Source organism: Manis pentadactyla, chromosome 14 (assembly GCF_030020395.1).
Source record: "Manis pentadactyla isolate mManPen7 chromosome 14, mManPen7.hap1, whole genome shotgun sequence".
NCBI lineage: Eukaryota > Metazoa > Chordata > Mammalia > Pholidota > Manidae > Manis > Manis pentadactyla.
The window spans coordinates 62,096,956-62,123,713 of NC_080032.1; the positions used below are offsets into that span (position 1 = coordinate 62,096,956).

The 26,758-nt window shown below is 44.9% G+C and overlaps 1 protein-coding gene and 1 long non-coding RNA gene across 7 annotated transcripts in view; one reads left to right on the forward strand and one right to left on the reverse strand.

Annotated features, from left to right (window-relative positions):
* Positions 1-235: 235 nt before the first annotated feature.
* On the reverse strand, positions 236-26,706 carry LOC130680878 (uncharacterized). 4 transcript variants are annotated; one of them, XR_008993903.1, is made up of 5 exons: positions 26,366-26,706; positions 8,443-9,634; positions 7,130-7,188; positions 4,220-4,422; positions 236-2,262 (listed from the first exon to the last, which is right to left on the reverse strand). It is a non-coding gene; the product is annotated as an uncharacterized LOC130680878 (long non-coding RNA). The 4 variants fall into 4 exon arrangements; XR_008993904.1 differs by lacking the exon at positions 8,443-9,634 and having other exon boundaries at positions 241-2,262; positions 26,366-26,658; XR_008993906.1 differs by lacking the exons at positions 8,443-9,634; positions 26,366-26,706 and adding an exon at positions 26,110-26,359 and having other exon boundaries at positions 241-2,262.
* The window catches only part of CCND2 (cyclin D2), a 31,963-nt gene continuing 27,274 nt past the window's right edge, over positions 22,070-26,758 (forward strand). The window contains exons 1-2 of one of the 3 annotated variants that reach the window (XM_036908446.2): positions 22,070-22,200; positions 25,079-25,313. In XM_036908446.2, the coding sequence (XP_036764341.1) occupies positions 25,119-25,313 (195 nt within the window). In that variant the 5' untranslated portion in view covers positions 22,070-22,200; positions 25,079-25,118. Of the gene's footprint in view, positions 22,201-23,347; positions 23,658-24,815; positions 25,314-26,758 lie in introns of those variants that run through there. The other 2 variants (XM_036908454.2, XM_057492571.1) reach the window with 2 other exon arrangements.

Here is a 26,758-nt window from a genome sequence, read left to right on the forward strand (position 1 = left end):
GAGCCTTGAGTAACATCTTCTTAAGGGCCAGTGTGGCTGGAAAAAAAAAAAAAAAAGCCTAGTGGAAAACTCTGTCCATCCAAGGCCACAGAAGCCCAGGAAATATTTTCTAAAAAGGGCTTTGATTGCTCCTGAAAGCACAAGACAGAGTGAGCAGGGCCAGGCCAAGGCAGGGACCATGTGACGCTAGCCATTGGCTGTATGAAGTAGGGGCAGACAGGTCGGGAGCCCAGGATTTATTTTCAGCTTTTAATTATTTAGTTGGGAGTCGTGTAGAACTTCACGAATTCGGATAAAGGGAAAATCACGTCCACGTTTGTGAAATGTCTTTGGAGTAGAAATTGTTTTAAATGTAATTTTATTTCATAATCATAGCCAAATTCTAAAAGGGAAGAAAGATAAGTCAATGGAGGTAAATTCAACACTGGAAATTAATTTGCCCTGCAATGCGATGCTCGTATGTTACAAAAGTTACAAGCTTGAGCTCCGGAATCAGAAAGACCTGGGTGTGAACTCTACCACTGCATGACCTTGAGTAAACGTTCTAACCCCTCTGTGCCGGGGATTCTCATCAGCTGGAGTGAGAACAAAGGCATCTACTTCACAGGGTTGTTGAGAAGGTTAAGTGAGCTTCTTCTAATGTTTAGAAGAGAATGGGAACCTACAAAGAAGCTGCCATTGTAATGAGATGAGGTTATAATATTTTGTTGCAATCAGAAAAGCCCAGCCAGGAAACTTAGTGGTGGCGGTGGGGGGTGGTGTTGGGGGGATGGGGGAGGGGTCTCAGCTTAACCACTAATTGGATTCCTTAAAACCTCCAGGTCTCAGTTTCCTCTGGAAATAATACCTTTCTACTCTATATCTGATGTGAATGTCAAAGGTCACAGAAGCTTATGAAGTGTAAGGATGTATATAAATATGATCTATGATGATTATAAAGTATTCCTATTATGCAATTTATTTCCCCTTGTTTAGTAAACACTCTAATGAAAGAACTTTGAATGATTAGCTGATTATTCTACCTGATATCTGAGATCTGATCTCTGGCTTTTTTTTGGATCCTGATTTTAAAAACAGCAGCAGGAAAGAGAGACAGACAGACAACCGAGGAAATTTGATGGTATTAAGGAAATATTGTTAATTTTTGTTAGTTGTGGGCATTGTATTGTAGATATACATGTATATATGAGAGAGTTCTTACACGTTACGCATGGAGTATTTACAGAAGAAATTACAGGAATATTGGATTTACTTTAAAATCTGTGTAGGAGGGGGAACTGGAGACAGGTGTAGATAAAAGAAAATTGGTCATATGTTAATAATTGTAGAGTTAGGACACATGGGAGGTTTTTATATTATATTCTTTATACTTGTAGAATGAGGGGCACATGGGAGTTTTTTAAACTGTAGTCTTTATCTTTATGTTTGAAATTTTTCCACTGTAAAAGGGGCAAAAATCCAAAAGGGAGATCAATGACAGCATCTATGACAGCAGCTGAGGACCAAATAGAGAGTCCTCCCTAGGGATGATCAGATATTTTGGATATAAGGAAAATGCACAGTAGTGGGAGAAAACTGGGAGTTAGCTCACAATGGACAAAGCCTTGTGATGTGACAAGTCACTTAATTTCTTGAAGCTTTAAAACGAGCAGCAATGCCCCTTTCAGCTTTAACATGGTATGCTTTATAAGGTTTTCAAAATCAAGTACATTTTGCCAGATTTTCTAAATGGAATATATAAGTCTCACTTTCAGTTGAATGAAACCATTTAAAATGCACCAGAAATGCTCTCAATTTTAAGAATCACCGAGAGAGAATGTCTAGATAAGCAACCAATCCTTTGGTGAAGTGCATACCTTCTTCCCCACTTTTTCTGCAGCTTCCAATTTATTTGTAACTCTTACAGGCCAATTGACCAAAACAGAGTTTGGAGATGTTCTTCCAAATGCCATTGTAATGAGCTGAAGGTCACCTTGAAAAAATACTTTATGTTTCAAACCTTACAAAAAAATCTCTCAAAAACTAAGTCTACTTTCATATCTTAGCAAGGACAGAAAAATGATGCAACTTTCTTGGTGATCTTGGTTAGGAGCTTCTTCTGACTTGAGGTCACCATTGGGCACTAGCTCTTATTGTCCAAGATTGTAGATATGGACCTAGGAGGTAGAGATCAAATCTAGTCCACGCTGCTGCCTTGGAATCTTCTGGAAGTTGCATTTTCATCATCACTCCTTGTATGAGTCAGTTTTATTTTATATTCTCCTACAAGTGGAGGACAGAAGAAGAGTAGTTAATAAAGTGTTTTTGAGTCAATTAATCAAGGTTTTACTGAAATGGGTTGTCTCTCAGCACCCCTCATTGCCAATTGCTTCTTACCTTTCTCTTTGCTAATATAAAAGTGTGTTTACTCATACTTCTGACACCAAATGTGTGGGCTTTTCCACCACACCAACCAATTCTCTAACTCTCTAAACACTAACTTGGTGTCTTACAATTCAATTCATTTATGATACTAAATACCTGGAATTAGCACAGACCCTACAGGCAAGACAAAGTGCTCAGGCCCACAGACTGTACCCACGTTAGATGCCAGTTAAAAGTCCCATGTTGCCACCTGTAATTCTGGCCAACTGGCTGTAAATTCAGGGGTTCCCACAACACCTATCTCAGTTTGATAATTTGCTAGAATGACTCACAGAAGTCAGAGGCAGTTTACCTATTATTACCAGTTCCTTATAAAGGATAAAAATAAACAGCCAGATGAAGAGATACATAGGGTAAGGTCTCGAAGGATCCTGAGCACAGGAGCTTTTGTCCCCACGGAGCTGGAGTCACTACCTTTCTAGAAACGATTGATTAAACCACTGGCCACTGGTGAACTATGAGTGGTCTTACTAGAACAAGAATGCTCCTACCATCCAGGAAATTTCAAGGGATTTGACAGCTGTGTCAGGAACTAGGGACAAAGACCATATGTGTGTGTGTGTGTGTGTGTGTGTGTGTGTTTATTACATCACAGCCATCCTAAAGACTTATAATAAAATTTTCTAGGGTGCTGCCTGCAAATCTCTCACTTCCTCCAAGAAGTACTTGAGTTTGGCTAGCAAGGATTCAACACTATTTTGTCCTCTTCAAAAGCATCCTAACTCACTGATCTGTGAAAATGTAGATTATAAATGTCTTTGAACATCAATAAGCCAACATTTATTGAGCAAGTACTGTGTACAGGCACCTGCTAGGAGCTATAGGAGATACACAGGAGACGAAGGCCCCTGACTTCTCTTCGCTGAGGATAAGCCTGGGAGAAATCTCAAAGTTTGATGCCGGCTGTTTCAACACTGTGTTCAAGTCCCAGCTTGAGTCTTAGCTGCTGAGGACATGGGCCTCTGTTTCATTCTCTGTAATACAGTGACAATAATAACATTGACTCTTAGGGTCACTGGGAGGATCAAGTGAGATAATCCCTGAGAAGCAGTTACAACAGTGCTCAGCACATGCCAAGAGCTGAGTGTTGTGTGAGCATCTGAGAAATGCAACCGTGAGAAGCAGCTAACTCCAGAAGACACCATACCAGAGAGGTGACACCTAACACCCAAGGCCAAATGAACAGCAGAGAGTGCATATTTGCTGTAAGAACGGACTGACTGGGCTGGATTCCAGAATGTCTGGGGCTTCTGTCACCTCAATGACTGGTCTAAGCCTCAGTCCACTGGTGAGCCCCGCCCTGAATGAATGTGAACTGGTCTGAATCTCAGAGTACTTAGGCTTTTTGTCCCCTGAAGAAAACTGAGTTCTACAGCTGTTGGGGGGTGGTTGGTCAGGGAGGGTTTCATGGAGGAGGTGGCAGTGTAGCCGAGGCTTCAAAGATGGATAGGGTTTCAGAGGTTAGTGGGCAGAAATAATGAAGAAGCCAACTTAAAGCCGACCCATCTCCTTTCCCTAGTGGCCTCTCTTTTGGGCGCAGTGTCTACAGCCACCTCTTCCAGGTTTGAACATTGTGCACTGTTAGGGACCCATCTTTACTCCTAAAACACTCCTGCTTTTGCCCAAACAGAAACCTTTTTCTTGCCTGGCTTTTGGGAGAGTTGCTACCTACATCCCTTATTTCACAGAACAGCCCTTCTCAGAGCTGAAGGCTGATGTCATGCCAGCCCCTCCCTTAGGTTTTCTCTTCTCCCAAGGACCATGTTCTGCTGGTCTCCTAAAAGCCACGACTCACCTTGGTGCACTGCCCAGCATGGGGGTGCCAACCCCAGAGTGGGCTTTGAGGCCTCCCCTGGCAGGGCCCCAGGCCTGCGGCTGCCTGCTGTCTCTCCACCACCCTCCATCTCCAGAGTTGCAGGACGTGGCTGTCCCTGGCACCCCTCCCCAGTTCAGCTCAGAGAATACATTCTCAGTACCCTGGCATCCCTCTCTGGGCTGCTGCAGATTTCAAATGGAAAGCAAAACAAAAACTGAGGAATGTTTTTTATTTTATCACAAAATATAAGCAAATGTAAATCCCAACTCAGCCTCTTAGTTAGTGGGGTGAACTTGGGCAAGTTACCTAACCATTCTGTGCCTCGGTTTCCCCATCTATTAAACAGAGATAATCATGGTCCCTATCTCAGTGCTATTGTGAGGACTGAGTGCATGACCATAAAATAAGAATTTGAAGCAGAGCCTTATACAGAGTGAGGCACTATTATGTCATGTGCTGTTACTGTGGCTAAGAAAACAGGGTACTGAATCAGGCGGGCAGCAGGATGTCCCTTCACCTGGCTGAGCTTCAGTCTCTTTGTCTTCGTAAAATGGGGGTAACAATAGTACCTAGTTCATTCTGTCAGAAGGCCAGACGAGAAGCTGCTTGCTAATGGTTTTAGGTCAATGATTTAGGACTGTACGTTGCAGAGGTTAAGTCAGTAAAGGTTTACACTCTGTTAAAAAAAAAAGAAGAAGAAGAAGAAGAAAGAAAGAAGAAAAGAGAGAGGAAAGAGGGAATCAAGGAAGGGGGAGGGGGAAGAAAGAAAGAAGGGCAGACAGACCCTGGTTAAAAAACTAATGCCAAACCAACTCATCAGAGAAGCAGAACCCCACAGCTTGGCCTCCCAGATGCCCGCATTTTTCAGCCCCCTCAGAGAGTCATCACACATGCCCCCCACTGCACCCAGCCTGGGGTCTTGCATAGCACAATCCTTGAAGTAACCCAGTGTTGAGTGAGCAACATGCCTACCTGACCCCCAGGAAACCAGGAGAGGTAAAAGAATCCCTTTTAGAATTTTTCTCTACTTGCTCAACAGAGTTCCCCCATCTGGGAGGGTGGCTGCTGTGGGTGGCACAGATCACGTGGATCAGCACGTGGCACTGAGCACAGTGGTCAGGAGCCCAGACTTTGGCTTTTCAAAGACTGGTTCAAATCTTGACTCTGCTAGTCAGTGGCTACAGGGTTTGGGTAATTTTTTTCCTCCTTCCTAGCCTCACTTTCCTCCTTTGTAACATGGGAATTGTGATAATTATTTTACAGTGGAGTTGTGAGAATTAAATGAATTATCTGTAAGATGCCTAGCACCATGTCTGGTAAATGCTTAATTAATTGGGGCCATTATTATCAACCCTGGATTCTTCAAAGCCCTGAAGGCAGCATTGCACTCCATTCAGGAAGTAGTTTAGGGAAAATCTATCTATGCCTTATTAATTTTTCTGGTTGGGGTCAGGAGAAGGGTGTAGCCATGGCCTGAGCCCCTGGAGCCCTCCGACCAGTGGCCCAGCACCACCAACACACGTCCTCCTGCATCAGGGTCACCATGCTCCTCTGGCTGCAACTGTCAATCCGTCACCATCAACACCCCTCCTTCTGCAGAGATGTGAGCACGCTGGCATTGTTTTCTCCAGCCAGTGGCTCCTCGCTGGCCTGTGATTGGTACCCCAGGCATCCCAGCTATGTCAGCGTGACTCGAGTTGTGTGTGTCTGACATCCACATGGCCCCGTAGAAGGCCGGCTCCAGCCAAAGGTTATTTGGAATGCTGCGGAACGTTTCAGGGCTGTCAAGTTATCTTTTTGGGGTTAGGCCATTAAAGTCACATCTGATGCTTTATGGAACAGATGAGATAAACTGCATGTCGAAGTTCATGGGGGCATAGAGAGGATTTTTATGGATGTATACACAGTGGCAGCTAAAAGCAGGTAGTTTGTTTTTTCTAAAACTTGGGAGTTTTCCTTCCATGTGGCTCCTCCACTTCATTTCAAAGCAGAAACAACCCCCAAAAGTGAAGCATACAGTTGGCTGTGGTAGCAGATTCTGGAAGACCTGGGGCTGCTCGGTCAGCTGTCAAGAACATGGACCCATCTGTTTGGCTCAAAGCACCCCAGATTGCTGTCTGCTTGTCCTTAAATTCTTCACCCAACCTTCATCACGTACCCTGAAGAAAAAATTCTCTTTCAGGCAAATCTAACTCCTTCTTGGATGCCTCTTAGCCCACATGCTGAGGTCTCTCCATTCCCATGCTTCCCCGAGGTGGCTGATGGTTCCTGCCATGCCAGCCCATCCTTAGCCCTCGCTGCAGAGCACGCACTTGCCTGTCTCCTTTGTCCAGAGCATCTTTCCTTTCCATCTCTGCTGCTAGGCGTCCAACCAAGTGGTCTAACAAAAAGTCCAGACAAATAACAGGCACACTGCCAGGTGATGATGGGAAAATAAGCAGACCAAGATCAGAGGCTTCCATTTCTCAAGCCGGAACTCCGTCGCCGCTGTCTCCACGCTGCCCTCTCAGTCATCTACTCAGTTGAGCCCGTCAGTCTCTCCCTTCTTGCATTCCCGTAACATTGGCGTGACCCCTATTCCCCTCTCTCCTATATTAAAGTGAGAGTTATGTGTGCGTGATCCCTTTTACACTGTAAGGCTATTGAAGATAGGGGCCTCAAGATGTTCATTTCCTTTCTTGGACCTCTTAATTTACAGAAACAAGACTCCAAGATTTTTCTCCTTCCATGGACCCCCGAATGTACAAAGAAGCAAAGTACAGTGACATCTGATGGAACATTACTTATAAAAGCAGAAAGTTGATGAGGGTGGGCTCCCAAATGCCTCTTAATTATAGGAAGTATTAAATTATGATACATTCTTACTGTTCAGAAGCATTCTGCACTTACTATGAATGAAATAGATCTATATGTACTGGTGGAGAAAGACTCCAAGAGATTACTGTCAACTGAAAAAAAGAAAAGTCAGGTTACAAAACAGTAGGTTTGGCATGATCCTATTTTAAACTCTTATTCAAAAAAGAAAACCAAAAAGTAAAGATCTTCCCTATGTGATTAGGAAGGTGGTAGGTTACCTGAAAATGTTGGGAAAGTGAAAATCATTTAAAAAGTAATCATAATACTTTAAACGTTTTTTTGAAGTGAATACACGTTTATTTACCAATCTCCTGATGTCTGTCTAAAGCTTATTTTTCTCGCATGGGTCTGATGATAGAGCTCCACATCACCTTTCTTCTTTAAACCACACCCACAAGGTTTAAATCTACGATTTTTAGTTTCATTTTCTGTAAAGTGGAATGAGAACTAGCAGGTATGGATACAGTGATTTTAGTGCAGGCTCCTAAATCACAGTATGTACAAGCTGGGTGAACTTGTCCACCTAGTGAACTCCCCAAACATCAGCTTGTCATTCTGTAACACAGGGCATACATAGAGTCATCATAAGTAACTGAGAGGAGAAAAGATGATTGTGTGTGTACAATGCCTAGAACTCAGTAAGGCTTAGCTACTCTATGAAGTGTTTGGCTTTCCTATTATTATGACACAGTCAGAAGATGAAGAAGCACCAGAGGACCAATCTACCTGGGACTCTGGTCTCCTTCTCTTTCTGCCTCAAATCTGCTCAAAGTCCACAGATGGGAGAGATGAGTATCCTGGCATAAAGTGTAGGAGAATGAGAACCTTCTAGGTGATGGAATGGTACTAGGTGGCATGGCAACATACAGCTTAGTAAGTTAGTGTCTGTTCTAAAGGACATTACAATCTCATGACAATATATATGTGTACTGTATTCAATATCCGACATGTATAGACATAGATATTGGACACACATAATACACATGGGAAAGTAATAATAATATAGAGTATCAGGATATTTTCAACTGCAAATGATTTTTAAAAACTAATAAGGAAACTCAAATACTACATTTTTTAATTGGCTAAGGCAATGGGTTAGGGGGACTTCAGGGAACACTTGATCAAGCCTCTGGTTCTAGCTCTCTTGGATTTTCTCAGCTCTGCCTTACTACATGTAGCAGGGTGTCAGCTTTGTTCTCAGGCTTACTTTCTGTTTGTATTAAAAAAAATTTTTTTTTTAATTGCTCCAGCAAATTCCAGGTCTCACATCTGAGACCACATCACCAAACCGCAGTGCTGAAAGTCATTCTGGACTCATCAAATTCATGTACACATTTCTTACTCACTCATTCTGGCAAGACTGTTGCTCAGCTTGGACCAGTCAGAACTCAGCCCAAGATCTGGTAATAGAATCAGTTCACTGAGTACTTCTTTCGTGTATCAGACATTGTGCTACTTCTGCACAGCAACCCTAGGAGGTAAGTGGTACCAGTATCTCTAGTTTGTAGTTGAGGAAATGGAGGCCCAGAGAGGTTAAGGAATTTTCCCAAGGTTGCATAGCCTTGTAGTAGAGCCAGAATTCATACTTTGGCCCTCTGACTCCAGACCCCACATTTATAACCACTAAAACTATAGGGTCTCCCAAGATCTAAGTCCCCGAGTGGGGCCTGATGTGTAGTGCAGACAATATCTAGTGGGGAAATTGTGAGGGAAGAAAACGTGGCCAGGCTAAGGTGATGATGGAAAAGGCAGGCTTCAGCTAGATCTTAAGTTAGGGTGGGAAAAATAGACCCAAGTGAAATTTCAGAGACAGAAATCATATTATAGCAGAAACAACAAAGGCAATGGAGTCAGACAGTTGCCGGTTCTGCTACTTATATATAATCTGGGTGACCTTTTCCAAATTATTTGACTTCTCTGAGCCCACAGGTAGGAAAAGAAGGCATCAGAGTGAATCAAAGATCCACAGGGAGAGTCTAAAGAGAGAGGAAGTCATACAATCATGGAAACCCTAACAGGGGCTAGTAAGAGTCAAGCCAATTCCTACGGAAAAGTGGGAAGCCCTTTGGGAGAGTAAAGAGTAGGAAGACACAGCCCAGGACTCACTACAGTGGAGTCGATAAAGAGCTTTGTTCTACAGCAACCTTACCACTGCCAGCTAGGAAACAGGAAAGAGGAGAATAAAGAAGCCTCAGGAACTGTGAGAATGTTCTAAGAAAGATAGCTCCTTACGGTCACCCACTCCTGGAACTGGGTGGGACACTGACGACATGTAGCACACTCTCTTATTTTAGACAAGCAGACACTTATATATAGGGGCTTGTATGTAAAGTGCCTAACACAATGCCTGGTAAACAGTAGGTGCTCACTAGATAGTAATTATTATTTTTTGAAGTAACATATCCAAAGTCTCAGAAGTTGGTTAGTGATTAAAAAAAAAAAAGGATAAGAATCCATGTCTTTTCATGCCCAGTGTAGTTCCTTCCTTTAGTTTTTTTTCTTCTATGACAGGTTTGAGATGAAAGATGCCAGACAGCACTAAAAGAAGGGAGAGGAAAGAAGAGTTATTTAGTCTCTGTCTTACCCAAAGCCAGCAATCAGAGTACCCAAAGTGGAGGAAATTATCATAGAAGGAAAATGTTTCAATAAGGACCAGACAAGGAGTTTGGAAACCATGTCTGCCATTAACTAGCTCAATGATCTAACCAGGGTGAGCCCCGGTTTACTCATCTATAAAGTTAGACATTTGAAAAAAATAATGTTTCCTTCTAACTGTGAAATTCTATAAAAGTAAGTTCTGCTCTTAACACTGCAGTAGCTTTCTTTATAAGAGAATATAACTGAATGCTAGGGAAAAATTTACAGGGCAAAGGTCACATTAAAATGGAAAGTGAGAAAGGACATTAGAGTTGGCTTCAAATCTATGAAAAACTCTCTTGTCACACAGGGCAGGGCGGAAATAAGACCAAGGAGCACAAGCAGCAGAGGCAGGTTTCTGCTCAATGCAAAGCAGATATTTTTCCATTTGTTTTGGGGGCTCTTATTAAGTGTATATTTTTATAATTGTTAGGTGTTCCACATGAATTGACCCTTTTAATATTATAAATTGTTCCTTTTTGCCTCTATTAACCATTTTTGTCTTAAAGTTTATTTTGTGTGTTATTAGTATAGTTACTTCAGCTTTCTTTTGGTTAAGTGTTTGCATGATATATATTTTTCCATTTTTTAACCTTAAACTTATTTGTGTCTCAGAATCTAAAGTTTGTTTCTTGTAGAGCACATATGGTTGGATCATGTTTTCTTTACTATTCTGTCAATCACTTCCTTTTAAGTGTTCAGTCCATTTATTTAATGTAATTACTGATAAGTAGGATTTACATCTACCTGTTTGCCATTTGTTTTTTATATGTATTATATCGTTCTGTTCTCATTTCCACTAATATCTTCTTTTGTGTTAAACAGTTTTATCTAGTGTGCTATTTAAATTCTCATTTTATTTCCTTTTTTAAAAGAACATAATTTTCTTGGTGTCATGGGAATTGCAGTTAATATCAAGTTAAAATGTAAAATATCTATCTCAAGTTGGATTCATATCAACTTAATTTCAATAGTATACAAAATTTTACTCCAATATAGCACTGTTCCCTGTCACTCCTTCGTGCTATTGTCATACAAATTACATCTTTATGCATCATAAGCCTATCAACACAGTTTTATAGTTATTGCTTTTATAGTTTTACAGTTGGATTTTACATTAGATAGAAGAAAATTGCTACCAAAAAGAAAAAAACAACCCTACATCTATGTTGTCTCTTATATTTACCTAAGTAGTTACATTTACCTGTGCTTTTTATTTTTTGGTGTGTATTTGAGTTACTGTCTAGTGTTTTTTGATTTAAACAGGAACTCCCTTTTGTAGAAAGGTCTGCTAGCAACATACTCTTTCAGTTTTGTTTATCTGCAAATGTCTTAATTACTTCTTCAATTATGAAGGTTACTTTTGCCAGATACAGAAATCTTGGTTGAGTCTTTTCCTTTTAGCACTTGGAACATGTTTTCCCACTGCCTTCTGGCCTCCATGGTTTCTGATGAGAAATCAGCTGTCAGACTTACTGACAATCCCCTGTTAGTGATGAGCTGCTTTTTGTCTTGCTGTTTTCAAGATTCTCTTTTTGTCTTTTGAAAGTTTGACTATGGTGTGTGTAAGTGTGACTATTCTTGAGTTTATTCTACTTAGCTTCTTGGGTGTGTCGATTAATGTTTTAAAAATAAGTTTGGGAAATTTTCAGCTATTATTTATTTAAATATTCTTTGTGCCCTTTTCTCTCCTCTCCTCTGAGACTCCCACTATGTATGCTAGTATGCTTAATGGTATCCCACAGGTCTCTGAGACTGTTTATTTTTCTTCATTCTTTTTTCTTTCTGTTTCTTACACTGGATAATCTCAATTGATTGATCTTCAAGTTAGCTTTTCTTTCTTCCACTACTTCAACTCTGCTGTTGAGTTCCCTAGTGAATTTTTCATTTTAGTTATTGTACTATTCAACTCCAGAATTTATAATTGGTTATTCTTAATTTATCTCTTTACTGATATTCTCTATTTCCTGTATTTAATTCCTTAGAGAATTACATTTTCCTTTAGTGCTTTGAACATATTTTATTTTACATAACCAATTGAAAGTCTTTGTCTAGTAGGTGCAATACCTGAGCTGCTTCAGGGATGGTTTCTATTGATTGTCTTTTTTCTCACTACTAAAGGCCATAATTTCCGATTTCTCTGTGTCTCATAATTTTTTATTGAAAACCAGACATTTCAAATAATATAAAGCAGCAACTCTGAAAATCATATCCTACACACAAATAAAAATTTGTTATTGTTGTTGCTGTTTGTTTACTTAGTGACTGACTTTCCAGGACTAATTCTATAAAGTCTATATTCTTGGTCATGTGCAACCACTCAAGTCTCTATTTAGTTTGCTTCATGGTCAGTTAATGATCAGACGGTTTCCAAGGGACTGTATATATGTATGTGGGCATACCTTCAGCAACCCAGCAGACAGTTTAAAATTTTGCTTAACTGTCACTTTGTTGGCACAGAGGCTCAAGATCAGCTGTGGCAAGTTATTAGGGCTTTCGCAGGTATTTCCTGGGCACATGCAAAGCCATGCACATGCATGTGGCTTTCCAGATTCCCATGAATATGTCAGAGCTTTTCAAATCCCCCATGGGTAGCAAATTCCCCAGTGTTTCTTTTAAATCTTTATAGCCAGTCTCTTATTAGCCCTAGTGGGTAAGTGGGTATTGCCACTTCAGAAAGTTAAAATGTTAAACAATTGCCACTGATTGTTTTGGACAAACTGCTGGAGGTAGGGTTGTTCACAAAGAGCAAGTTCTGGGTCAGGTCAAATAATGACAAACCCTAACAATGGAGTTTTCAGAGAACTGTAAGATATTCAAGTAATGACACTTTTCTGCCTTTAAAAAGGCAGTGATATTTAGAAAAATAACATGACAAAAGGAAAACCTACCTCGGGAGGCAAAAGTCACAGGCAGTGGTGGTCTGGTAAAAAGCAAGGCACCCAGTCTCAAAGTCCAAAGTAAGGACAATCATTAAAACAGAAATGAGCAAGACATATCTAAGGCCATTTAGAGAACAGAATGCATTTGTAAAACACAATAGAACATTGACAGGAGAAATAAGAAGAATGGGGAAATTGTAATAATGTAGTTTAAATGAAAAGAATCTGCAAAAACTTAACTTCTTTAGTTTTGTAAGTGAGGGGTGCTGCTTTAGTCCCAGCACTGCCACCGACAGGCCATGTGACTGTGGGAGTAAGTGAGCTGCTGTCCCTTAGCTGCTTTTTCCTAAGGAAAAATGGGGTGTTTCCCAAACTTTAATTATCTGTATACAGACTCCCTGATTTCTAAAAGCCTTATCTATATTTCACTTCTACAACTAACTCAATTTTTTAAAAATCGATTCCTTTTTAAAGCATACATACCATTATAATAGTTGTGAAATTATGAGTTTGATGTTATATTTTCCTCTGATACTTATTAAAAATAAACCTCAGACCATTAAAATACAAAATATTCCTCCATGGGCCAACTATTTTGCCCTAGAAAATATTTGATGTGTAAGGTCCTTTCTACTTCTGTGATTTTGTGGATGGATTTTTTTTTCCCTTTCCCTTCTACCAGTTTGGAAGATTATGTCTTATTAGTATGTCTCTGTGAGGATGAGGTAATTTGGAGTTAGAATGGCCCTGTTTGAGATTAAACCATGTTGGCAGCAGCCACTGGGTAACTGACCCATGGTGGTGGTAAACAGTGGGTAGAGACACTCCAGAGCTGAGATCTGGCACAGAAATATCCATATGGTCATAGAGTATATGAAATACATTAATAACTCCATGTATTCCCAGAGCTGAACTGACTCTGAGAGAACACAAGAAAAGAGAGTGCGACCGTAATAGTAATCCCCACTTAGCTTTATCCGTGCTTACTGTATGACAGGGCACCGTGCTACACACAGTACAAACATTTGCTCCTGAAAACCATTCTGCTGGGTAGATGTTATCATTCCCATCTTCCAGATGAGGAAACCTAGGCACAGAGCAAATAAATGACTCATCAATCCCCCTGCAACATCCTTAATGAGTTACTATAGGTCTTTTATTTGATCACTGAAGGTAACCCTTGCTATGTTGGGATGACTGCAGAGGAACCTCATTATATGAGCAGGAATTTGCCTCCAAATGTGTTATCAGAGACACACACCAGTTTTGTTCCCAAGGGCCTCAGAACATAGATAAGATCATCCATTGTTTAACTCATTCAATTTATAGATGAGAAAATGGAGTGCAATTTGGGGTTTCATTAATAAATTCTGCCTCCAGAAGATGGGATAACCATTTTCTCTTTCTGGTCTAGGTGAGTATGTCCTCAGTGGTACTGAGGAGTACCTCAATGGTACCAGGAAAGTGGGGTGAGGGGAGGCAAATGGCAGTTTGTGGCCCTAGTGTGTTTTGCTGTGACCACTTGATTGTCTGAAAATTTCTGAATTTACTCTAAATTGCCCTTTCTCATTAGCCACCTGTTAAGAAAGATACCACACTTTAAGGCTATCAGTGAAGTAGTCAGGACCCAGAGGAGGGTAGCCTGCAGGCAAGGAGCTGGCATCCAACCGAACAGCTGTAGAGAAAGGGTAGTCTAGCTGGGACGAGAATGGTGAATGGATGGCATCCTCAAATATCTGACCAACTGTCAGCATAAATGAGGGAGATGGCTAGTTCTGCCTTGATTCAGTGGCCAGAGACAGCATATATGGGCAGAAATTGAGAGGAAGCAAGAAGTTCTGGGCTCCTAATTAACTGTGTGACTTTCAATAAGTAATTCAACCTATCTGTTCTTCAGAATTCTAAAGGCACATAGTTCTTTGGGAAGATCCTATAAGGCAGAGGACCTAGCTCAAGGTCCACCAATAGTAAGAAGACACTCACCAATGCTGCTAAGTTTAGATGCTGAGGAAGCATCTTGTTCAACCTAAGAATGCGAAGTATAACTGAGAACAGACAATGGAGATACCTTATGGGACACGAGGTCCTTATCTGTTTGAGCAAAGGCATTATTTTATCTATCAGAGATGCTCTAAAAGGGTCTCCCTATGACAGATGGGGTACAGACTGGGACACCCATGAAGTTTCCTTACAACCCTAAAATGTTGTAATTGCATATGAGTCTTGCCCCCAAGTTATACAGCTTATGGCACAGTGGGAACTAGAACCCACCTCCCCAAAAACCAAGTCTAGTGCTCTCTTCATGACACCATATACCATACATTTCAAAAAGGGATGTAGAACGCTGTTCAGAAACTATCCCAAATGTAATTATTTATTAATTACAGCAAGTTTCTCTTTCTCAGTAGCCACTTTAAAAAGGAAAATATGTCTACAAGCACATAATTTGTAATGCAAATAATTTACATCTTAAGTGGGTTTTATTTGCATACAAAGTACCCCAGTGAATAAAGTTTCTCACATGTTCAAAGAAATGAAATGTGAGGAAAAAATGTGGGACATAGTAGAAAGCTTTACTTGCTTATTCCTAGTTTTTAGGGCATGCCAGAGAGCACGAAGGAATGTGTTGTCTAAAGATGGCATCTCTTGAGAAATTTGCTTTACTCTCTTTTCTCCAAAGGAGCCCCCTAACATTCTATGGGTTCTGTGTAGCTCCGAATAAGCTCATTTAACAAGGCCCACAAGGCACTAAGATGCCACTTAGTTACCTAAAGAAGGATCTGCAAATTAGGGTTCATTCAAAATCATATGTCTATATGTGCTCCAATAGGAGCTGTGTTTGAATTGTAGAAATAAGCATTAGTTCGTTTAACCTATGTACTGGGATTTCCTGAAGCACCCTGGAACAGTAATATATTCCATATATTTTTACATTCCGTATGTTTTTGAAGATTGCCATTCTGTTCTAGGATAAGCAAAACAGCATTCTCCATCAGCTGGTAACATGCATCAAAGTACCCACCCATACAAGGAACTGGATTTGAAAGGTTCCAATCTGTGATACATTAATATCTCCCAAATAGCTAGGGAGTGAAAATATACCTAAATCCACAACTTAAGAATTATAATGCAAAACACAAAATATATAAAAGATGCTGTCATATAAGATTCCTATTTTCATGATGATGATGGTAAAGCCATGGAGAATTTAGAAATGTAGAGCTAAAAGGGGAACTTCAGAATCATTTACTACAGCTAGCTAATTTCGTTGATGGATAACTTCAGAAATGGAAACATTAAAGTTATCCACAGGGCATTGTGCTGGTTGGTGGCACAGTACGAAGAAGATGTAAGTATTCTAACTTCTAGCCTAATGCCGTTTCACCAACATGATGTCCGTGACAGGACAATATGTTCTGTATTGATTTTAGGAGACAACCAGGCTAATAATCAGAGGTCTGTATTCTGCTGCCAACGTCTGGGAGACTCAGGACAAGTAAATGAGCTACTCTGACCTCAACTTCCCTAACCAAAGGAGTGAAACACTAATCAATACCCTGTCGGATTCAGGGAAGGTTCATTCAGACGAGAAACAGATGCTCTGGGAAATACAGCTATTCAAAGAAAGGAATGCTTGTGCAGTGATGGACCAAGAAAACAGCTCTATCTCTGACTACTTTAATAGAACTAAGCAAACCCCAAACATGTGAGCCAGACATCCAACCAACCAGTTCCAATAGATTAGAAACAAATTAAGAAGCTAATTTAAGGATATAGTAAAAAACACTATGTGATCCAAATAATAATCACTTGCCTAGACTGAGTTTTGAACAGAGACAAATTTCCATGTCCCTGACTTAAGGTAAGTTGTGTAAGATGGGTATAGCATGTCATCTCATTGTCTGCTTTTTGCTCTGTGGCTTTGTTTTCTTTTTTAAGATATCATGTATGGGATATTAATTTTTTCCCATGCTCAATCACTAGACAATGTGTTTCTCAGGGGCAGGGATTGTATTGTTCAAGTCTTTTTCCTTCTTGCTGCCTTCTGAAGCATTAATTGTGTCTTAACTATATGCCCACCACATCCCCAGTGCCTAGCACACTGTTTGGCACATGGTAAGGACTCAGTTTGTATTTTTTAAAATGAATGAATAAATCACAAAAGCCACAGGCATTCTCTCAAGCACAGAGATCTCAGCATATTTGACTCCTCCATTTAAACCATTTACATTCTACCTTAAAGTATGAACCATGTTGCCAAATGCTCTGATGTATCTGTGTGCAGACCTGTGATGTTATCAGTTTAACATATATATATAATTGCTCGACATGATAACCTCAGTGAATACTATATAGAATTTCAATTGCAGACTCCCAGACACAGAAGGCATATTCTGTAACTGGCCAACATGTCATGAGGTTCTACAGTCCATTTCCGCCTCCAAGCAAGACTGCATCTAGTCTGTAGAGAACAAGGCTTTCCTAAATTTGAAAGATTTCTGCTCAGTGAAACATAGAGTCAGCCTAGGTAAAATTTTGTGTCCAAATGGAAGGTCAGACTTTGATTTCTTGAGGTACGTATGGTTTTCATCCTAACTGTAGCAAATTTCACTAGAGTTCCACTACCGATTTACTTAAAGCATTTCCTAGATGACACAAAATTGCTGGCAATTACACTACAAAGAGTAATTATATGAACTTTTCTCACAAAAAGGCAAGTAAATTTGAGCCTTACTCAATATTCTGTTAAGGAAATTTTAAATTAGATATACCATTTTATTTAAAAAGAGGAACATTAGAAGAATATACATTCAGAAGTAGGGGGGTAGAAAAACTTGCTAGCCACCAGTTTATTGAAATCACACAATAGAAATCTTCTGTGATTTCAGGAAGACCCACATACCCAATGGCCTGCACTGATCAAATTCATGTTCTAGACTTCTCTCCCTCAATATATTTTTAAAAAATAATGTTTCACGATCCTGAAATAATTGGTGGCCATGGGATGCCAGATGTAAGACATTTCATCTGAAACCTTACATAAAACTAACCCAAACTGTTTGCTTCAGGACATCTTCCTTAACACCAAAGAGTCTTGGTCCTGAACTTGCATTTGTCGGACAGACCAACTGGCTGCTCCCCAAAACGGAAACATATGTGGACATGATGAAGGAAAGGATTTGGAAGTTAGGCAAAGGAATTTTCTTGTTTCTTTTTAATCTGGTGTGTTTTTATTTCCTCTAAGCCATAGGTTTACCAAATTTTGATGACTTATTTTCAAAAGCACAAATTGAATGCTTTTGGCGTTATTCCCAGGACAAAAACCTAACTTCAGTATTCATAATTTTTTCATAATCTGATGACAATTTTTAAAGAAAGATGAAATGAAGGCTCACACATACTCAACAAAAGAAGGAAGAGACAGAGGAATTATCATCATCACCATTATCTCATCATTCCTACATAGGGCTTTTAACAACTCACCTCTACACATCACAAAGAAATAATTATTTGGATCGTAGCTTATGGGACCACAATGAAAGTGTGATTTGAGATAGCTAGCAGCAGAAATAAATTAGGCTTTTCTACTCTAATTTCACATACCACATGAACCCCTCTGCTCTGGATTTGTGCTTTTCTGAGTTGTTTACATAATGCATAGGCGCAGACTTTGCTTCAAGTTCATATAAGAGCAGATACCCTTACTTAAGACTGAGCAAAAAGGAAACATTCCTCCTAAGAGTCTAAATCCAACCTAGCTTGGATTGTCTAGCATGCTTATACAGACTACTTGCTTTCAGGTCAACCCTAAAACAGAAAGGACAGATCTTTCCAGAGGTGCACATTTTGAAGATTTAACTTTTAACAACAACCTGTTTTGCATTTCAAATCTCATTCCTTTTCATGACAACAAAAGACCACCAAGAAAATAATTTTAGAAAAACTTTCAATCTGCCTCTTGAATTTGTCACCAGGAAAAAAAAAGCCTCAACAAGAAAACGATTTCTCCGGTTTTTATTAATTAGTTTTTAAAAGTGTGGAGAATATGAATTCAGCATGTTGTATAATTATGTTATAAACTATACTAACAGATGCTGACAATCCTTGTGTTTTAAGATTGAAAAATAAAATATGAAATAAGGAATATTTATTATAAATATTTTATATTGCTTCAATTTGGTGGTAACTGATACAGATGAATGAAACCATGAAATCGAAAGAACATTCAAACACACTGGGAGAGTGGACATTCTAAAGAGGAATGAAAGTTTGAACATGGATAAAATTGAAGTGTATAGAAAACAAATAAAACTGACTATTGCTCAAAAAAATTTTTCAGGTGGGGATAGTCTTGACATTTTACTAAGAATTTAGATCTACAAAGTGTTTAATTTGACCTCCCACAACTTAAATGTCTGAAAGTAAGCTGAAGCAAAATTTAAAGGGCATTTTTGTCTTTTTGGTTTTTTAAATACTTCCCTAGGCTCCTTCCTTTTTTTTCAGTATTTTTTTTCTATTTTTCTACCTTTATACTCACAAACCAAGCATTCATCAAATCAGATACCAAGCTAGCACTCTTAAATACAGTTCTCTCAGATTGAGCTTCAACAGCAAGCACTGACATTTTCATTAATTTTAACTTTTTTCTTTTTTTCAGAAGAAACAAAACAAAGTCTCTTGGGTCAGATCAGCAACCATTAAACGAAAAAGAAATAAATAACAAGTAAAAAATAGAAGGAATGTGTTAAAATGAAGGAAGAAATTACTGCTCATAACCAAACTCTGTTGTCTTAAAAAAGAAACATTTCCACACTTCACATCTGATTCAAACAGAAAGCTTCTCCTTTATATTTGAAACAAATAAAATTCTACCTCAAATTCACATTTTGAAAAAGGTCCTGGCTTTCTGCATCTGAGTCTGGCAACAGTCTTTTAACCTCACTAAGGTAAAAGCCAGTTCACATTTACTATTTTTCTCCCCAACAGTCCCACTTAAGCTCCTTGTGAATTTCAGCATAAACTCAGAATTTCACCGTGGGTTTAGAAAATGACGTATTTCAGATATTCCCACCCCCACCCCCCCAACCACTGAAAGATTAAAAATATTTTACCCAGATTTAGGGAAAAGGAGGGTGCGTGGGCTTACTCTGCAGTGGTAGTATTCAGTCTTTGAAGTCTAGAAGGTTCTCCACGAGCACGAATACCACCTGGGTATCCAGCGGGTGGGAGGGATAGTTTTTGCCCATCTATTTGTGGAGTTTTTTTGACAAGTATATTTCTAGACGGATTTGCTCCTAATCCATTATAATTCGTCCAAGGGGGCTCCCATACACTCTAGGGAGATGGATCTTACACGTAATGAACACAGCATCGACCACTCCAGCTGGTGTTCAGTGAGTGGGGCGGGGGGCAGGGAGGAACTTGTCGCGCGTGAAACACTCTTGGTGCAAAAGTAAAAGCAGACCGCATATCCCGAGGAACAGAGACACATTCACGTCTCCCTTCTCGGAGAGGGTGGGAAGCGAAGAGGCCGGGCGTCGCGACCCGCAATCGCGATATTCAGTCCGCTGCCGACAGCGGGCGAAACTGGACCACAACCCCCAAACCCAGCTTTTTCCGGGGCCTGGAGCTGCTCCCGATTTCAAAGTGAAAAAACGACCTCCTTCGGGGTGGACACCGGCGTGGGGAAGGTCTGGGAGGAGGGCCGGCTCTCTGGCTCCGGGGCAAAGGCGCACAGCCTCTCCGCTCGTGAGCCGGCCCGGGAGCCCCGAGACCCCCGGGCCGACACCCCCCGCGCGAAGCCGGCCCCGCCGCGGCGCCCCGCCCGGCCCCCTCCCCCGCCGCTTCCTCCCGCTCTCCCGGCCCCTTCCCCCACGTGCGGCTGACGTCAAAATTCCGCGAAAAAGCCGCGTGGTGGCTCCCCGAGCGGAGGCGCGCGTCCGCCGCCCAGCGGCCCCCTCCCGGGGGCGCCGGGGGAGGCTGAGGACCCAGCCGGCCGGTTCCTTTCCCTTCCGGGACGCCGCGCCCCGTCACCGCCGCGGGCCAGAAGCCCCCGCACCCCAAATATTATTGGAAAATTCATTTTTATAACGCGAATGCATTTCCAGAGCTATTTTCGGCCGCGTGAGGCGTGTCCTGCAGCTGAATCACACAGGAAGAGGGGGAAGTTCGGGTCTTTCTCTTTTCTATTTTTTTTCCGAGGGAGGGGAGTAAGATGCTAGGTGGGTGAACAGACGGCAGGCGCGAGCCTCCCGCCCCACGCCTGCGGCAGCTGCGCCGCGGGCTCAGCGCCCCTGTTCAAGCTGGAGCGCCCCGGCCGTGCGGTGAGCCCACAGGCCCGGCCGACCCTGCCGGCCGCGGGAGCCCGAGCGCCCCGGGGCAAGGCGGGGGCGCCGTGACGGGCCCGGGGCACAGTCTCACCTGGAGTCGCTGTGCCCCAGCCTCGGGAACCTCCCTTCCCCTCGCCCCACCCGTCCACCTTCTCGGGGATCTCCAGTCCCCGACCTGTCCCTCTTTTCCTTTCTCACGTTTTTCCCATTTGCTTCCACTCCCTTCTATTACCTCCCCATTCCAACGTCTGCATGTCCTCTAGATCCTTCCCGGGACATCGGGAGCCAGGAACCAACGCTCGGACACTTGGCCATGTACTTTTAATTAACCGTCGGTTTTTCGGTTTTGATTGCCTGACCATCGCTCACTGCAGAGCGAACAAAGTCCTACTCTTGGGAAAGGGTGGTGGCCCCCATTCCAGAGTCTGAACACCCCCCCACCCCACACACAACCCTGGCCTGCGCGCCCCTGCGCGGAGCCAGGAGAGTTCGAACTCGCGCGCCCCCGCAGCTCTGAGCCGACAGCGGGCTCACCTGGCTGGCGGGCATCCACCAGGTGAGCTCGGGAGTCTGTGTGCTTAACGCTGCAGGTTCCTGCAGAAATGTGCCTATAAACACCCAACACCCGGCTGCACCCTACACCTACAGGGTTTTGTACACTTTCCAACCGAAACTCCAAAACGCGAAGAGTAGAGGGTGGGGAGCCGGCAAGGGAGGGAATAAAATTCCAATAAAACCTAACTTCGCGAAGTGTATCACTGATCCTACAAGGACAGGATATTTTTCTTAGACTTGAGAGGTGATAATGGGATAAGGAAGAACCAACGTCCCCACCCTCTCCCCCCCACAGTGACCAGGTTTGACTTAAAACAAGCGTACAAGGCGCTTGGGCTTTTTCTCTAAACCTGTCTACACTCAAAAGAAATGCGCTCGTTTGCCCAGAAAGCAACGTGCCTTTTCCCGCGTGCTGGGCGCAGTGCTTTTTAACAAGCAAAATTAAGGTTTTAACACATGGTCGGAGTGGCGATCTAAAGGGAAAACTTGGTTTGCAGTCCAAGCCTCCCAGAGACATTCCTGCCAACCTCCGCACCCTCTCACGCCCCACCCCGTCTGTCGGAGACTGAAAAGCGACTGGGGCACGGATTCGATGCTAGCTTCATGTTCGGGAACAGCCCGTAATAGGAAGGGGAAGTGAACGGGGGAACCTGAAGCGGTGAGCCTGCCACGCGGGAAGCGTCCGGACTCTTGGGTCAAGGTGCGTGAAGAGCGCCGCGGTGAGGGGGGCAGCCATCCGCGCCCCTCCCGGTCGCGGACACCTTTCCCGCGCCCCTCTCCCCGCCAGAATTTCTCTGGAAAGCCAGACGGAGCGAGGGCCGGGCGCGGGAAGGGGCGAGAGGGCCCTCGGTCGCTCCCAAGCCCTGAGGTTTCGCCACCCAGGCAGTACCCCCAGGGTCGGCGAGGCCAGGAGGACGACCACCCGCCTCTTCCCGCCTCCCAGCAGGAGACCCAGGCTCGGGGTGCTGCGCCTGCAGGGAGGAGGCGAAAAGACAGTGCTTGGTTAGCCATCAAGCGATGTCAAGTGGCTGGAAGCCATCGCGGGCTTGTCCTTACCTGGCATTAGAGTTAGATTTATACTTTGAAAATACCGCTGTCACCCCTACAACCCCAGCAGCTTTCTTTGAACCGCTCCGAGGTGGCTGAGGTGAAGTCTGAGTAATTCCTTCATGGGGTCTTACAACCTAAGGTAATGTATTTGCCCGGAGTGACTCAAAAGCTTAAGTCGGGAAGTCCAAGTTGACTAAAACCAATAGGTGATTGTTGGGGACCGCCTCTATTCCGAGGAATGCTGTACTCAGCCGGAGTGTCACCGGCGGCGCGGGACTGTTTCATTTTGAGTTGCAACTTAGGTTTTTTCAGTGAGCTTTTTTTCTTCCTGAAAGCTAATGGCTTCCACAGCAATTAGACATTTTCCTCGCCCGCCCCCTTCCCTCCCCTTTCTTTACCTACAGCAGATTGGATACTAATTCCCGGGCTATTGATAAGGTCGGAGGCGCCCCGGCCGCTCGCCCGCAGTGGCCCGCCCCGGTCCCGCTCTCCCTCCGCCCTCCCTTGGCTCCTTTTGATGTAGCGGGGAACGCGTCCCACAAAAAAAAAAAAAAAAAAAAAAAAAAAAAAGTAATCTGCCCGGTAACAATCAGCGCGCAGTAGCAGGAGCCCCAGAGCTATTGGCTATGCAAATAGAGGGAGGGGAGACGGCGCCCCAAACTCTCACTCACCCTTTTAAAGCTGTATCCCCCTCACTCTCCCGCCCGCCCTCTCTGCCCCGCCCTCGTTTAAAGGGGCTGGCCTTGGAGCCCGAGTTAATCGCTGAGCACCTCTGGTTTAGGCGCTCCCCGCCCTCTCGGTTCCACCTCCCCCCTGCTTTCAGGGAACCGAGTGAACAGCTCACACAGCCCGCGACCCCACCCGGCCCGCTGCCTCTGCGGGCCCCTGTTCGGGTCCCCTCTCTTGGTGGAGGAGGCGCTCGGCGGACCTCCGTGTGTCCGGAGAGCCCCGCGACCCACGTCACGCTCGCTGCACGTGCCAGTTAGGCCAGCACGCTGGGGGCGCGGGGCGCACCCCCCTCCCTCCCGAAGTGAAGTAACACTGAAAGGCCGAGCGGAGGGGGCGGTGGCGGGAGGAAGGAGGCGAGGAAACACCACCATATCCCCGGTAAGAGTCCTGCCCCGAGGATGCGTTGGAGCACGTGTCAAAGCCGACCGCGCTGGCAGTGGCCCCACCGCAGTCCCGCTCCCGGGGAGAAAGCCCTGGCAGACCAGCGAGGCGTGAACCCGGAGGGTTCTGCGGGCGCAGAACCGAGAGTGGAAGTTTGGGCCTCCGAGAAACGGAAGAGGTGGTGGTGTCTGCGCGGGGAGGGAGAGGGAGAGCCGAACCTAATCCCTCCCTTGCCCCCTCCCCTCCCCCTCCCGGGCTATTTCCTAGAAAGCTGTATCAGTGTGGCCACGTTCGGCGCAGACACCTTGGGCGGCTTGTCAGCAGATGCAGGGGCGAGGAAGCGGGTTTTTCCTGCGTGGCCGCTGGCCGCGGAGGAACCGCCGGCAGCCCTGCCCCCGGGCTGCCACAGCCCTGGGCGCCTCACCCGTCTCCCAGTGGCGCCCGCGGCGCCCCCAGGAACGGGATGGTTTCTGCTCGAGGGTCACATTCTATCACGTCGGAGAAGTCTCCCCCTCCCTCCTAACACCCACCCCTTCCTCTTCTTCCTCTCCACACGCTTCTGCGAGATGGGTGGGGGTGGGGTGGGGGGACATTTTTCTGGTCCGTTTAATCGGGCTTTTGAAGCAGCTTCGAAATGATCAGGAACCTAAACTTAAGGGACATAACCTTTATCTCTGCGTGTGCGAGGTTGCTGTTTTCTAAGATCACCCTCCTTATTTTCCCCTTAAGATATCTATTTCTAAATTGTCTAAGCCCACCGCATCTTCAAGTAATCTACCCGTCATCCGGGATCTTGGGCAGGAGTGTAAGAATCAGTTTTGAAGAAGCCAAAGCTGGAGGGTCGTATTTTGGCATGGTAACACCTCCAGAATATGCGAAATTAGAATAAATAGGAATCGGTGTTTTTTTTTTATGGGTTCCCCTATCTGGGGCCCCTGGCATGCAGGGCTGCATAGAGGCAGAGGGCCTCGGAGAGCTAAGGAGAGGGGTGGGGGGGGCGGGGGACCGCGTTTGAAGTTAGGTCGGGCCAGCTGCTGTTCTCCTTAATAACAAGAGGGAAAAAGGAGGGAGGGAGGGAGAGATTGAAAGGAGGAGGGGAGGGAAGGGGAGGAGGAACCAGAGAGGGGAGTGAGGCTAGAGGGAGGAGAAGTAACTGCCCAGCCAGTTTGCGTCACTGCCTCGGAGAGCACCAGAGAGCGAGCTGGGGAGAGCGAGACAAGTTTGCAGGGGAGGCAGGCAGAGTTAGCAGCCGCCGAGGCTCTTTTCTCTCGCCGCCCACCCCTTTCCTCTCTTCTGCCCCAGCTTCTCTCTCTGCCCTTAACTTCCCCCCAAAAGCCCCTGTTTAGCCAAAGGAAGGAGGTAAGGGGAACCCTTTCCCCTCCCCCTCCAAAAAAAAAACACACAAAAAACTTTTCCAGTTCGGAGAAAGTAGGGGAGCGAGTGGGCACCCGCCTGACCATGGAGCTGCTGTGCTGCGAGGTGGACCCGGTCCGCAGGGCCGTGCCGGACGCCAACCTGCTCTACGACGACCGCGTTTTGCAGAATTTGCTCACTATCGAGGAGCGCTACCTTCCCCAGTGCTCCTACTTCAAATGCGTGCAGAAGGACATCCAGCCCTATATGCGCAGGATGGTGGCTACCTGGATGCTGGAGGTAGGTCTTTAGACAGACGTTCTGTCGGTCGCCACCCGGATTCTTGCCGCCCCCCCACCAATACTGGGAGAGGGCAGCCTTCTGCGCCTGCCTCCCCGCTCCTGGGCGCGAAGTTACCCCACGCCCTTTGGCGAGACGCGTGGCTTTATTTCTGTCCCTCCTAGGATGCAAGATTAACTGGGGGAGGGGGAGGAGGGACGAGGACAATCCGGGAGAAGCTAGGCTGTCCTGGGGCGGGGGTGGGGGAGCATCTCGCGCGCGTGTGCTTGCATGTGGCTGCCTCTCCTTCCCACCCCCATCCCGACCTGTCTTTCGCGAAGCCGCGGCTGCTTTCCGTGCAGTGAAGAAGGCGGTAGGAGCGTGAAGTCGGGACCCAGAAGGAAAAAAGTAGCCCCCCAGAGGGCCAGAGCAAATTCGTTCTAGCCTCAGGTCCCCGCAAGCGGTGGCGACTCCGCGCTGGCACTTACGGGGGGAGGAGGAGGGGGAAAGGAGGGAGGAGGAGAGAGGAGGAGAGAAACGGGGAATTCAGGAGCCCCGGAAGTCACAGTGAAGAAACGTGTGTTTTAGGGGAACCCGTAAGAACCACTTATTTAGCCTTGCTCCACATCTTTGCCGATCAAGCCGTGTGCCCACGTATGCACAGCTCTGGACCTGCCGCGGTTTCGCCATGTTGCTTTCCAAACTCCGGTTGGAAAGGCTGGAGAACTCGCCCTCTCCCCCTCGCACCCCATTATCCCGGCCACCCCCCTGTAATAGTGCCCTCTTCCCCAGCCCCCACCTCAACGTGGTTACTTACAGTTCGGCTTTCCAGTTTCGTCGGTGCGGAGATTTGGGTGGGGTAGGAAGGGGGGAGGAGGTGTGTGTGGGGGGATATCGGGGCACCCCTGGAGGAGAGAGGCCAGAGCCCCACCCCCCAGTCCTCGTCTCTCCCCGCTTGGCACCGCGTCCCCCGGTTTCTGCCCTTCTGGGCCGCAGCCGGACACTCTCGCCGCGGCGCTCACCCCTCCAAGTTTCCCCTCGGGATCCAAAGCCCCAGGGGTCGAGATACAGACCTTTCCGGCACCCGAAACCTCCGTTTCGGGAAGCCTGGGTCCTCTTTGGGGTTTTCACGCCAAAAGGGCTTTTCTAGGATATTTCCTCGATTTTTAATTATTTTTTGAAATCGCCTCCCCGGCTCTGACTCCAGCCGCCGAGGCTGCGGCGCTCTCCCTCCTCCTCCCTCCGCCTCCCTCCCCACCTCTCCCCACCCACCCCCCTAATACCGGCGCCTGGGCAGCGGGGATCCCCCCGGACATTTTTTCCAATTGTCGGGAATGATAGAGCAGGGTCTGGGGGTCCGGTTGGGACCAAGAAAGAGCCCCCCGGAGCCCCCAGAATATTTTTATTGATTTTTTGAAAAGATGACGAAATCCAAAAAAGAGAGTGAGTCGGAGTGAGCAGAGGAG